Source organism: Podarcis muralis, chromosome 1, assembly GCF_964188315.1.
Source record: "Podarcis muralis chromosome 1, rPodMur119.hap1.1, whole genome shotgun sequence".
Classification (NCBI taxonomy): Eukaryota; Metazoa; Chordata; class Lepidosauria; order Squamata; family Lacertidae; genus Podarcis; species Podarcis muralis.
Window position 1 is genome coordinate 34070246 of NC_135655.1, and position 13013 is coordinate 34083258.

Here is a 13013-nt window from a genome sequence, read left to right on the forward strand (position 1 = left end):
CCAGACTTATTGGTAATAGTCTGCATAAATATAGCCCAGCATCAGTCTATTTAGCTCTGTATTAGATCTGGATCATCAAAGAGAGACCAAGTTGAGCGACTCAATTTTATGACTCCTTCAGTTATTACTACTATTATTTATTAAATTTGAATACTGTCCTATATCCAGCCTCAGGGCGGTTCACAGGATAAAATCAAAATATAAAACCACAAAATATTTAATAAAAATAAAAACAAAAACAACGCAATAACCACCACCACCCCAACACATTTTAAAAGGGTATAGGATACCAATCAACCAAAGGCCTTGTGAAAGAGGAACGTTTTTGCCTGGCACCTAAAGGTATATAATGAAGGTGCCAGGCAAACCTCCCTGGGGAGAGCATTCCACAGATGGGGAACCACCGCAGAAAAGGCCCATTCTCGTATCACCACCCTCCGGACCTCTCGTGGAGAAGGCACATGAAGAAGGACCTCAGAAATTGATCTCAAGGTCCGGGTAGGTTCATATGGAAAGAGGCAGTCCTTGAAATAGTGTGGTCCTGGGCCATTTAAAGCTTTATAGCTCAAAACCAGCACTTTGAGTTGGGCCCTTCAAAACAGTCCCTGACCCAAAAAGCAAAAATTGTTCATGATTATTTGCCCTATGTTATGCACAGACCCAAAATTTGCAATCCTGTGAACACTTACTAAAGAGTAACCCCACTGAATCTAGGGATTCATTTTGAGAAGGCAGTACGTACTTCAGGATTTCAGCATGACTACTTTCAGCACAGTTGTCAAAAATAAAGCTATTGTGTATAATACTTACTATGGCATTGGCAACTTGTAACATTTCTTCAAAGAGTGAGTCTTCCTGCTTGTGACGACCACTTGTGTCGACAATTATTATTTCAAAGTTTTCGTTCTTAAATTTTTCAACACCTTCTGATGCAATGATCACAGGATCCATTTCTGTGTAACTGTTCCAACAGGAACACACATGCTTCAGTTACACGGACAATGTTACCAAGCAGATTTCAACGAGATAGTTCTCTGGCAGGAAACACCCACTATCACTGCGTGCAATTAAGGGGAGGGGGAAGAGTTCCTCCTTCCTATAGTCAGCAGATGTCCCAGCAGCCACAGTGCAAGTATGTAGTTGTCAAGCAGACAGCATAAACTGTTGCTATCAGCAGCCTGCTTGCATGGTGCTGACACAGCCCAAGACTTAGTAAGGAAGGGCTTCCTTGGCTCTGCATTGCCTCACTGAAGCAGCTCACTGCTTCCACACGTGAACTGCTTCACCAACCACTGCTATTCTAGACTATTTCCTATGACACTAAAAAGGTAAAGGTACCCCTGCCCGTACGGGCCAGTCTTGACAGACTCTAGGGTTGTGCGCTCATCTCACTCTATAGGCCGGGAGCCAGCGCTGTCCGCAGACACTTCCGGGTCACGTGGCCAGCGTGACAAGCTGCATCTGGCGAGCCAGCGCAGCACACGGAAACGCTGTTTACCTTCCCGCTAGTAAGCGGTCCCTATTTATCTACTTGCACCCGGGGGTGCTTTCGAACTGCTAGGTTGGCAGGCGCTGGGACCGAGCAGCGGGAGCGCACCCCGCCACGGGGATTCGAACCGCCGACCTGACGATCGGCAAGTCCTAGGTGCTGAGGTTTTACCCACAGCGCCACCCGCGTCCCTTCCTATGACACTAAGAGTCTGCAAATTTTCAGTGCACGATCAAATGTTTTCAAACTCATTTCAAACCAAGTTACTAAGTTTCTCTCACGGCCATGAAAAGTACTTTAAAAATCAGAAAGAGTGAAATACTTAAATTCTAGCTTTATATTTAAAAAATGCCCTCCAGATGTTGTGGCCATCAGCCTCAGCCAACATAGCCAAGAGTCAGGGATGACTCTTGAAACAACTTCATCTTGGGGGCAGCACATTGACTAATATTGTTTTTCAAATACAGTGGTGCCTCGCAAGACGAAAAGAATCCGTTCCGCGATTCTCTTCGTCTAGCGTTTTTTTCGTCTTGCGAAGCAACCCTATTAGCGGCTAAGCGGATTAGCGCTATTAGCGGCTATTAAAGGATTAGCGGCTAAGCTGCTAAAAGGCTATTAGCGGCTTAGAAAAAGGGGGGAAGCGGGGGGGGAGAACGCAAGACTAGCAAGACGTTTCGTCTTGTGAAGCAAGCCCATAGGGAAAATCGTCTTGCGAAGCAACTCAGAAACGGAAAACCCTTTCATCTAGCGGGTTTTCCGTCTTGCGAGGCATTTGTCTTGCGGGGCACCACTGTATCATTTCAGAATCTGATAACATAATTTTTGCAACAGAACTTAGTTAAAGATACATACCTGCCGTAAAATGGAATTCTTGCTTTTGTTGCATTCTGTTTTAACTGGTCAAAAGCACCTGTAGAATTCAGACAGTATTTGTTAGCCATGTAGAATATGCACACCTACTGAAAATGGAATCGCTGGGGGGAAAGTATTTTACCTGCTCTGTAAGTATCTGCACATATCAAGCATGTCTTCCAGCCTTTCCTCTGGTAGTAGTATGCCAACTGTTAATAAAAAAATCCAAAGATGTAATGATAATGTCAAGTTTAGTATTAAGAACTCTCAAGAACATTACATCATGTTTTCATTATTTTTCAGTGCCCAATAGGAAGACCAAAATGGGCCTTGTGGCACAAGCAGAAATTAACGCTAATCAATATGGTGCATGAGAACAGTAAGGTTCTTTCATTTCAGACTCGCTTACATTTGTAAGCTCTTAGGGCAGAACCATGAGCTGCAGAAGATATGGGTTCTGCTGCCTTTATATGACATTTACAGTGAAGTTTTACTGTCATGCAGTGACAGGTGGCTTGCACTATATGCCACTATTTTCAAGTCTTGTCAAGGTATGGCTATGTACAAGATGTAGACTCTATAAAAGGACAACAAAACAGTGACCTTCATTTTATGATCTCCTGCAATGATAAGATTAGATCCATCCTTGACCAGAGAGGAACGCACTGACTAGATGCTCCTCCAGTGCTAAATGGTAATAGTCATGCTAGTGGCTGCAAAGAGATGTTGGAAACTGATTAATGTCATGTCTTCCCCTCTTCGGTAAGAAGCTTCCACTGGATCAGCATTCCTTTTGGAAATGAAAGAAGCCTTTCTGTTCATGGACCAGAAGGTCTAGATTCTTTATACAAGAAAGATTTTGCCTCGTAACACCTGAATACACCCCTAAAATTTAGTTCAGTTTTGTTCATAGTCACAAATGTCTATCTGAAAGCAAACAGTCTATATTAAATATTATGAAGAATGCAAATTACCTTTGAACATGATGTTGTTTTGCCACTTCCTTGCAGCCCTACAAACATTATGATATTCTGTTTTCCTTTTGTTGGTGTCCAGGCTTTTACTCCAGGATCTACGAGCTATAAAGCAAAAAGTATACATGTGCGCTACAAAGCAAAGCTTCAGAATCACAGTAACACACAAGATTTTCAGTGTGCAGTTTTGTTTGAAGGTTTAATATATTTTTCCAGCATCATGGATGCTCTCTCTTAACTTTGGAAATGAGAAATTAAGATACTTGGAAATCAAAGTAAAACAATGGTATCCTATATCAGTAAATGGTGACACTGCCCAGTTCTGTGCCACTCAAAACCCCTCCAATTACCTATCAGACCAGTGCCAGTGAACAAGTTTAACAAGACCATCCTTACAGTCATTAAGACAGGGGTGGGTAAACTCTGGCCCAGCACAGGTCCAAATTTCTCCCACAAGGTCACATTCCCCACCTCACCCCTCCTTCTCTCCATATATGACATCACATGTAGAGATGGTAGAGACACAGCAGGATCAGCTGTGAGACTAACACGCCACCAATCCCTGGAGAAAACGGGCTTGAAGTCTTTGAAGCAGTGTTTCTTTGCAAGCATGGTGCACTAATGTCCCTACAATCATCACCCCACTGTGAAGTCAGGTGAACAGCACATACACCTGCTTTCGCAGTACTCTCAATTGGGGTATTCTAGCTATACAATTGGTATAAAATCCAGTTATTGATTTAAACTACACTGTTGCTCCTTTTAGACATCACACTAAATCACAGTTCAAGCTAATCATAGTCTGGAAGTCAACCAGCCATAATTTCAACTCCCAAATGTGCAGGCAAGCCACTGATTAGAACCATTTGTCTTTCCTCCGCACCTGCTAAACACTGTTGCTTCTGTGCACAATGGACTCCAGAAGCAGAGCAATTGCTGTAACTACAGTTTTGTCAATATAACCACCACACTAAAACTGAGGTAGCACAAACTTTGGTTTGGTATTAATTTGAGCCACTGTCAACTGTATAAAGGGTAGATCTCGTCAATGCTGGCTAACAACCTACTCCACTCAACAGATTATTGCACCACATGTAACACAATGCTTAAGATTTCTGCAGTAGAAAGAAATATGTAAAATGAGTAAGAATAAAATCTGCATTGTAGTATAAAGATGTCCCATAACCATTGTTGTTTTATGTCTGTCAGATGCGGGTGGTGGTTGCTCATGAGTAACCAGGCAGGACTCCGACCTGTCTTTTACAGGTTTCATTGGTGCAAACTATTTACAGTGCAGAACCAACAAGTTCATGTCCGTCTTAGTCACTTGCAAAATCCAGGAGTGGCCTCTTCCAGCTTCTCCTCCAAAATAAAAACTTAAGACACCCCAAATCTCTGCCTCCCCTCCTTGGGTTTCACCCCTCTGCGCAGGCTGGGCGACGGAAGTGGTCAGCCAGGTTAGGTGAGGTGCTTGGGCTCTCAGCAGCATCTTCGAGACCTCTCCTCACTTAGCTGCCCCCTTCCCTCTCTGCTCCACTGGAGGTGTGGCTTTCCCCACCACTGGACGAAGAGCTGCTCCTCAGAAGCATCAGAGGCTCTCTGTATCCCCCTGCCCCCCTCCCCTGTTCCGATGGCAGTCCCCTGACAATGTCTTAGCAAGATTGCACATACCTACAATTAGAGTGGCAATGGTCACTCAATATTCATATAGAAGTGTGGCAACAATGTTCATATGAGAATGTGAGGTAGAAACAAGGAATGTTTGATCAGAAAAAGAAGGAAGCCTAGAGTGCTAGGCTGTATTAAAGCAAGCAACATATGGATTAGAAAAACCAACTGTACTACTATTTAATATATTTTACCTTAACAAGTTCTTTAAAGACAGCATGTTGAATCATTTTCCTTTTATTTAGGCCAGAAGCCATTTCTTCAAGATCAATAGCAGATCTATAGTTCAAACAGAAAATAAGCAATACAAAATCAAAAGCAATACAACAGAAATGTTATGTTGAATTCAATGGGAATTGAATCCAAGAGCATGTTTAGGAGCATGGAGTTATCAAACTTACTCAAAGACCCCCTCTCCCTACGATTTTCAGTAACAGCTACTCATCATGTGCCCACTCTGCAGGAGGCATGAAGAATGGCAACATAAGAACAGGCCTTTTAAGTGGTGGCTTTTACAGGGAGGCATGCCTGGTGTCATGTTTATCTATTTTTAGGCACTAGGCAAAGACTTTCCTCTTTACTCATTTTCAGGCATTTTTGACCCCTTTTTGTGGGGTGGGATCTGTAAGACCTATGCTTTATCCATATAACTGTTTTTAGATTATTATTATTATTTGCGTTTGTTTGAACTGGCTTGAATGCATGTCACTTTGTGAATAACAAATATAATAAATAATAGAACAACAACATTAATGTTAATCAAGTAAAGATGGACAGATAATCAATATACTATGCTTTTGTGCAAAAACATTTGTGTATTCAGAATAGTGTTTTGCTCATCCACATATAAAACAACTAACACCTTTCATATGTCAGTCATACGTATTCCATGCACCAAGTAAATTTCATTGCAAGCAGGATTCCAGCTTGCTATTTCAGTTCGGTCTTGGCAGCTTGCCCAGAAGTACATACAGCTACTCATGTCTCCTACCCTTCCCTCCCAGCAATCAATTTGTTAAAGAAGTGCTGTATCTTGCATTAGTCTGAAGGTCCTGGATGTTAGGACTACTTATAACAGAGTTACTATAGGCACAATTCAACAGGCAAACTTCTACTTGTGGAACAAGACTTCTCCCTGGCACCACCTCTGCAGCCATACATTCACATTCTAAATCTGCTCTGGAGGCCCATCAACCCCAACGCTCCAACTCTCTGGAGCAGATTTTGAGGGTGCACTAGGGGGAGGAGAGGATGGAGAAGTATTGCTGCACAAGAGGAAGTCTGTTCCATTTTCATATGGACAGAGTTGTATAATACCCCATATTTTTACAAGGACTGTGCAGTACTTCAATTTATGTGGGGCAGATAAGCTATGTCAGAAGAGCACTTATTGAGATATCAGTTATTCCTCTGAAACCAGAAATTGAACTGATTTAAGTTGGGTATTAATTAAGTAGTATGAAGAAGTCACACACATGGCCCTCTCAAGGCACAAGCAAACAGAAAGATAATCACTGGAGAGAAATGTACATCTTTATGTTATCTTGGTTGGGTCACTTACTTGACATTTTCTCTCAGTTGTTTCACTAACTTAATGTTCACATCAGCTTCCAGTAATGCTGTACATACTTCTTTTAACATAGCATTTAAAACCTTGTAAGGAGAAAACAAAGACAATTCAGAAAATGTTAACGTCCTGAATTTTGTTAATCCAGTATTTCAAAGTAAATTACATTTGTAGTAGAAAGTTGTCGTCCAACCATTCCAACAATACAAATTAAGTCTCAGTTAATTAATTGCCACAGCTGCCACAGTGTATGTTTTAAGCAGCTCTCACATGTTTCATGATACAGTATGTACAAATTTAACCTTTTTACTTTAAGCTTGGGCCATTTTCTTCCAAAGCCAAATTTGATTGTGAAGAGATAATTCTTACCTTCTAGTTAACTATAACCATTACAACACATATGGAAATGCTACGTACCTCTTCATTGATAATTGTAGCATTGCTCAGAGAGCGCAATGCTGAGGTTATTTTCCTCCCAAGATCTGCTAAAACCATTTTGGCAACTTCAAAGACAACTCAAATATGACCTGTAAAAGAAACATTAAAATATCAATGACATACTGTCCCTCGTGTGAGCTAAACTTTCAGTATTATGAATATAAAAATATTTTTAGAAGTAGAACATGAAGATTTTTTTAAAGATGTGGTACAAAAGAACAAAGATAATCAACAAGGTACTGAGATAGAAACATGCTCTGAAAATTGTTCCTACTAATATAGTTTGATTTTTTCATAGTCAGAGTTAACATGTTGAATAATTACAGCCATCATATTTTGCATGTTAAATTATGCAAATATGCTTCAATGTTTATATAAAATTTATAGCTGCATAGAAAGATAAGTTCTGTTGAGTTTCCTAAGCTTCCATTTGTCAAAAGATAAACCTTCCATTATCACCGGATCAAGAACATTTAGGCTGCAAACCTATACACACTTACTCCCTGCAAGTCCCACTGAAATCAGTTAGGCTGAATTCTGAATATACATAGATGGGACTGTAGCGAACATTTGAAATGTTCAACTTTCTTGAACATTTTCTAACTATTTTCCCCCCAATGTCAACTAGTATTCTTTAGAAAGCAGATTATTCTGCAAGGATCCAAAGGCTGTGATCATATTAAAGTGGGATTTGTATCTTTCCTTTCAACAGCAGGACCCCACCTGCATAAAGATCAGACTACTCTGAGAGCTTCCTCTATTTCGAAAGTGGTTTGCAGCATTAGGAAATGCTATTGCAGAAACATACCTAAAGCCTTTGTGGGCACACAGGAATAAATGCAGTTCTTTGGACCCCAACCCAACCTGTGTTGTGCCTCAGCTAAAAGACTATATTCATTTCTGAGAACAGGTAATGTGAGAGGAATCAAATCTTAAGAAAGGAAACAACGAAAGGTATCTAGGTTACTCTGCTTTACTAGATAAATGATGGACTATGGATACAAGCTGTGAGAAAGGTAATAGCATTAAACAAGTTCTGGATTATGCATCAAGTATTCAAATCTACTACTGGCAAAGCCCAATGTTACAACTATATCAATTTTCAAGATAAGTTAACACAACCCACAAATTAACCTGAGCAATCAAATTACTCACGCCAAAGAACGTTAAGTGCTTGCTGGATCGGGCCAATGCCCCATCTAGTCCAGCATCCTGTTCCCACAGTGGTCAAACAGTTGCCTGTGGAAAATCCATAAAAGCACACTTTCCCTTCCTGCAGTTTCCAGCAACTGGTATTCAGAAGCATTATTGTTTCCAACCATGGAGGCAGAGCACAACCATCAAGGCTAGTAGCAACTGATACCCTTATATTTCATGAATTTCTCTAATTCTCCTTTAAGGCCATCCAAGTTGGTGGTCATCACTTCCTCATGTGAGAGTAAGTTCCATAGATAAACTATGTGCTGCATGAGGCAGTAATTTCTTTTACCTGTCCTGAATCGTCCAATATTCAGCTTCCTTTAATGTCAACAAGTTCTAGTATTATCAGAGAGGTAGAAACCTTTTTTTCTATCCATTTTCTTTAGGTGATGCATCATTTTATAAACTATCATGTCACCTCTTGCCTGCCTTTTCTCTAAACCAAAAAGTCTCATGTACCACAGCCTTTCTTCATAGGGGAGTTGCTCCACCCTCTTGTTTTTGTTTCAAAACTTTTCCAGTTCTACAATCTCCATTTTGAAGTGAGGCAAGCAGAACTGTACACAGTGTTTCAAATGTGATCACACCAAATATTTGTATATGTATAATTATCCCTGGTGTGGAATTTGCCATTTTCACAGCTGCCACAGACTAGGTCAACGTCTTCATTCTGTATTACCTTAATTATCTGCATATTTTGCGACAAGTCTTGCTATATTGAGTTAAGAGTTACTCCCAAGTTATTGTGTATGAAATAGTAGCCAAAGGTAAGATTTGTTTTGGACTTTCTAATTAAAGGCTAAACATCATGCTTCAAATGGCAGACATTAGCAGGGATAATGGGAAACATTTCATAACCTAAAACAAACTCATTAAATTAGGTTTACTGCAACTGTATCTTACTTTAACTTATTTCTTTTATCTTATGTATAAAAGTACATACAAATTTATTCAATTTTAGTTGCTTAATTTAAAATATATAACAGCAATGTCGGGGGGTTTTAACCATTTGAATTAAGCAATATTTTGGTACGGTTTTTAAAGTCTTTTCAATAACATTTATTATGAAAAATCAAAGAAACTAGTCTATGCTAACTGTATAAGCAGAAAACATAAAAACTGGCTGGGATTGGTAACCAGCCTTTGTTTACAGAGTTTTGCTAGATAAGCCAAAAACTGTGGCCTTAAGTCTGGCTGTGCATTTGTGGTGCTCCAGACCCATTGGCCTCAAAACAGCCAAGGAAGCACCTGCCATCCTCCTTTGTAGGAAAGAGTATAACAAGCTTCAGCAACCAAGGAGCCAAACCACACCTTCCTTTTAATCTTGGCACTAGGGAGGGGACAGGGAGCACAAGTTCACCAGAGGGTAGAAATGGACTCCACAAAAATGTTTAAAAACCAGTAATACTTGCATTTCCTCAATAGTTCAGAACGGTATTTGTAAGAAGAGTCCCTTATCACCAGTAGCAGAAATTGAAACCGAAAGGTAAAAAAATGTGCAACCTTACCTCTAGCGCAGATCATCTCAACTTGTTCAACTCATGAGGGAAACATATGGCTAAAGTGGCAAAATATGTCAATGCAGAAGGAAGCAAAGCTCCCAGTTCATCTCTACTTTTACCTCCAGGTAGCTAGTTCGGCACCTGCCAACTATACCTTCTACTGAAAAGAACCAGCAACAACCTCCATGGATCACAATAATTCTTTATGACTTAGTTCCCTGCTGATTGACACCTCCTGATACCTGCAAAAGTGATATCTAATTGTAGTGTCCCACTTACACAATGGATGTCTGCTTGTGAAAATGGGACTTATCTCCGCCCCACCTACAGCTTGCCCCAGAGCGCTCTCTCGGGGGGGGGGGGGAGCGGATGTGGAGGGAGGAAAATTCTGTTGCACCTGCTGGCACCACACTGGAGCTCTCAAAAAAGATACTAAAGATGGGGTTGTTACTTTTAGTAGGTAAGTATTAGCATACTATTGCAAACTAAAAGAGCAAAGTGTTCCCAGAATAAAAGAGGAGACCTGGAATTATTTACAGTACTATTTTCTTGGATTACAATCTTAAAAACACTTAGTAGAAGGTATGTTCCAACAAACTTAAAGGTAAAGGTACCCCTGCTCGTACGGGCCAGTCTTGACTGACTCTAGGGTTGTGCGCCCATCTCACTCAAGAGGCCGGGGGCCAGCGCTGTCCGGAGACACTTCCGGGTCACGTGGCCAGCGTGACATCGCTGCTCTGGCAAGCCAGAGACGCACACGGAATGCCGTTTACCTTCCCTCTAGTAAGCGGTCCCTATTTATCTACTTGCACCCAGGGGTGCTTTCGAACTGCTAGGTTGGCAGGCGCTGGGACCGAACAACGGGAGCGCACCCCGCCACGGGGATTCAAACCGCCGACCTTTCGATCGGCAAGCCCTAGGCGCTGAGGCTTTTACCCACAGCGCCACCCGCGTCCCTAACAAACTTAGAGGGGTGTAATTATAAGCAACCTCATTTACAACTGCACTACCAGTGGCTAAACTCTTTTTATTTTCACTGTAAGCAGATTGCTTTTATTATATCTTGCGAGCAGCCTTGGAGTCACAGATTTGATAGAAAATTGAAGTGTTTTAAATAATCTACACACATACAGGATTTTTTTACTTGAACTAGCCATAGATTTCACAAGTAACCAGAAAACTGAAACTGTAGCTCAAAAACTTTAACAGCTGATCAAATACACCAAACAACTCGGGGCCATTTCACATGTAACGCTTCTCAAGATGGTTTAAACCTATATACTGCTGCATTTCACAAGTGATAATATATTTTTAAAAGGTCACTGGGAAGCCACTGCACACACAAATTTCCCAACTGAATAGTTTTTGTTAAAAAAATGAGCATTTGTGTTGTACTTTGCACTTTCACTCAGGTTTTTTTTAATGTGGTCCTTTGAACTATGTCGTAGTTAATCTGAATGGAGGCTCGGAATCTGTTTTGCATTTAATAGCACAGCCCTACATCGCGCGGAATGAGAAATAACGACCATATGGGATTACCATCACACATACGGAGAAAGATTATACAGCAAGGCCGCCGAGGGCTTAAGCAACAACCGTCTCGCCCGATTCGGACTGAGCAATTTCTGGCCTCGCAAAAGCAAGTTTCACCTCACCAACACGCCACCCGGCGATCTCCTCCCAAGCCAAGCTGCCCACAGCCCTGAAGTTTGGAGAGATCCAGGGCAACAGCTGGGCAGAACCCAGAAAGGAGCGCCAAGTTTTTATTCGCACCCAAGCGCTGCAGCCACCCGCCCCATCATAAGACTCACCCAGAACAGCGGCTTCCCCTCTCCTTTTGCCTCTAAAGCGGCGGCGGCCTGGCCCGGCCCGGCCCCGCGACGAGAGCCGCGCGACAGGAAGCCCTCACGAAGCCGTTAACTCAGGCCCAGCACCGGTAACGAGCACCGTCCCCTCCAGTCTCCCCCAGCATAACCGGGAAGAATGTCACGTCACCACTACACGGAGCTTGCGAAGTTAACAGCCTCTCACACACAAAAGGGGGGGGACACCCCGCGCGCACTTCCGCTTCCGGGGCATTTATAAGACCCCGCCCACTGTGAGTCCAGGTATTGAAACCATGCGTGCGCCAGTGAGTGCAGAGGTGGAGGGAGGGTACTGCACGTCTGTAGGGCGCCGGCGGGGTTGGAGAGGTTTCCTTTCGATTCAGAGCTTTAGAGCAATTGTCCAGTAGGGGTTTTAGACTTGTAATCTGTTTTAGTATTTTGTTTTGTTTGTTTTGTTTGTTTTAAAGCAGGGTTGGAAATTTGTCTTAGTTTTACTGTTTTGTCTTTAGTAAACCGCTTTAAAGTTGTTGGGTTTTTTTTACGATCCAGCGGTGCATATGTTTTATGAAATAAATAAGCAGAAAGGAAATGGTATGTTGACCTCTTAAGTGTGAGAACGAAAGCGGTTTGCCCCATCAAATGTTGATGTGCGTCATCTGGCTTTAATCTTTAAGAATGAACTATGAGGGTTTTAATTTTATTTGCGAACCACTTACGTATATTATGCTTAAGGGTCGCTGGTTTTTTTGTTTTTTAAATCAAGCGTCTAGCTATCAAAAAAGCGAGTGTGAACTAACTGCAAATCGCTGTTAAACCCAATAAAGAATTGCTTGTGAATATCTTATAAACGTGCTTTTGGAAACTCGGTGCTTCTGTCAGTTCCCGGTCTAATCCTGTCCCAACACTTACGAAGCAACATTTCACCCACTTAAGTGATCTGGTTTGGCACGCTAAGCAAGTAAAAAATAAGGTTAAAAATAAGCATTTACTTAAAGGAAAGGGGGGCGGGGCGGGAAACTATCATCTTGGATAGAAAACAATAAATGTATTGTGTCCAGTGGATATTTTTAAAAGGACGTACTTAAACTTGTCCTTCCTGAGTTAGCCATCTATGGATAGTAGGGCATGCCAGATAAATAAACCAGTTCTTTGATATGCTGCTACCAACAATAGTTGGCATCCGTTTCCCTTGGGAGACGATGGAAGAGTGGCCCCCTCTCCAAACGCTGAACCAAAGGACGTTTATAACTTAAGCAAAGTGACCAGATTTTTTTTGGGAGGGTGAGAAATGTGGATCCTTTATTGTAAAGCTTTTTTAAACAGCATTATTATTATTATTTCTATGAAAGGGAGCCTATTTAACGCGGTGTTGGCGTATGTTCATTTTAATTAACTTTGTATTTTCCTGCTTTTGCCACGCATGATGGGGGGGCGTTTCTGCTAACTGCACGTGCGAACCAGAAACCGTTGGCGGGGGGGCGGGGACCCACTGCGCGC

The 13013-nt window shown here is 41.8% G+C and overlaps 1 protein-coding gene across 4 annotated transcripts in view; it reads right to left on the reverse strand.

The window, feature by feature from the left end:
* SRP54 (signal recognition particle 54) overlaps window positions 1–11757 on the reverse strand; it is a 35596-nt gene extending 23839 nt beyond the window's left edge. The window contains exons 1-8 of one of the 4 annotated variants that reach the window (XM_077925962.1): window positions 11502–11757; window positions 6968–7077; window positions 6545–6636; window positions 5178–5262; window positions 3316–3420; window positions 2484–2550; window positions 2342–2399; window positions 811–961 (exon numbers count right to left, since the gene is read on the reverse strand). In XM_077925962.1, the coding sequence (XP_077782088.1) occupies window positions 811–961; window positions 2342–2399; window positions 2484–2550; window positions 3316–3420; window positions 5178–5262; window positions 6545–6636; window positions 6968–7045 (636 nt within the window). In that variant the 5' untranslated portion in view covers window positions 7046–7077; window positions 11502–11757. Of the gene's footprint in view, window positions 1–810; window positions 962–2341; window positions 2400–2483; window positions 2551–3315; window positions 3421–5177; window positions 5263–6544; window positions 6637–6967; window positions 7078–7796; window positions 7816–9600; window positions 9620–11501 lie in introns of those variants that run through there. The other 3 variants (XM_028720756.2, XM_077925959.1, XM_077925960.1) reach the window with 3 other exon arrangements.
* Window positions 11758–13013: the final 1256 nt, after the last annotated feature.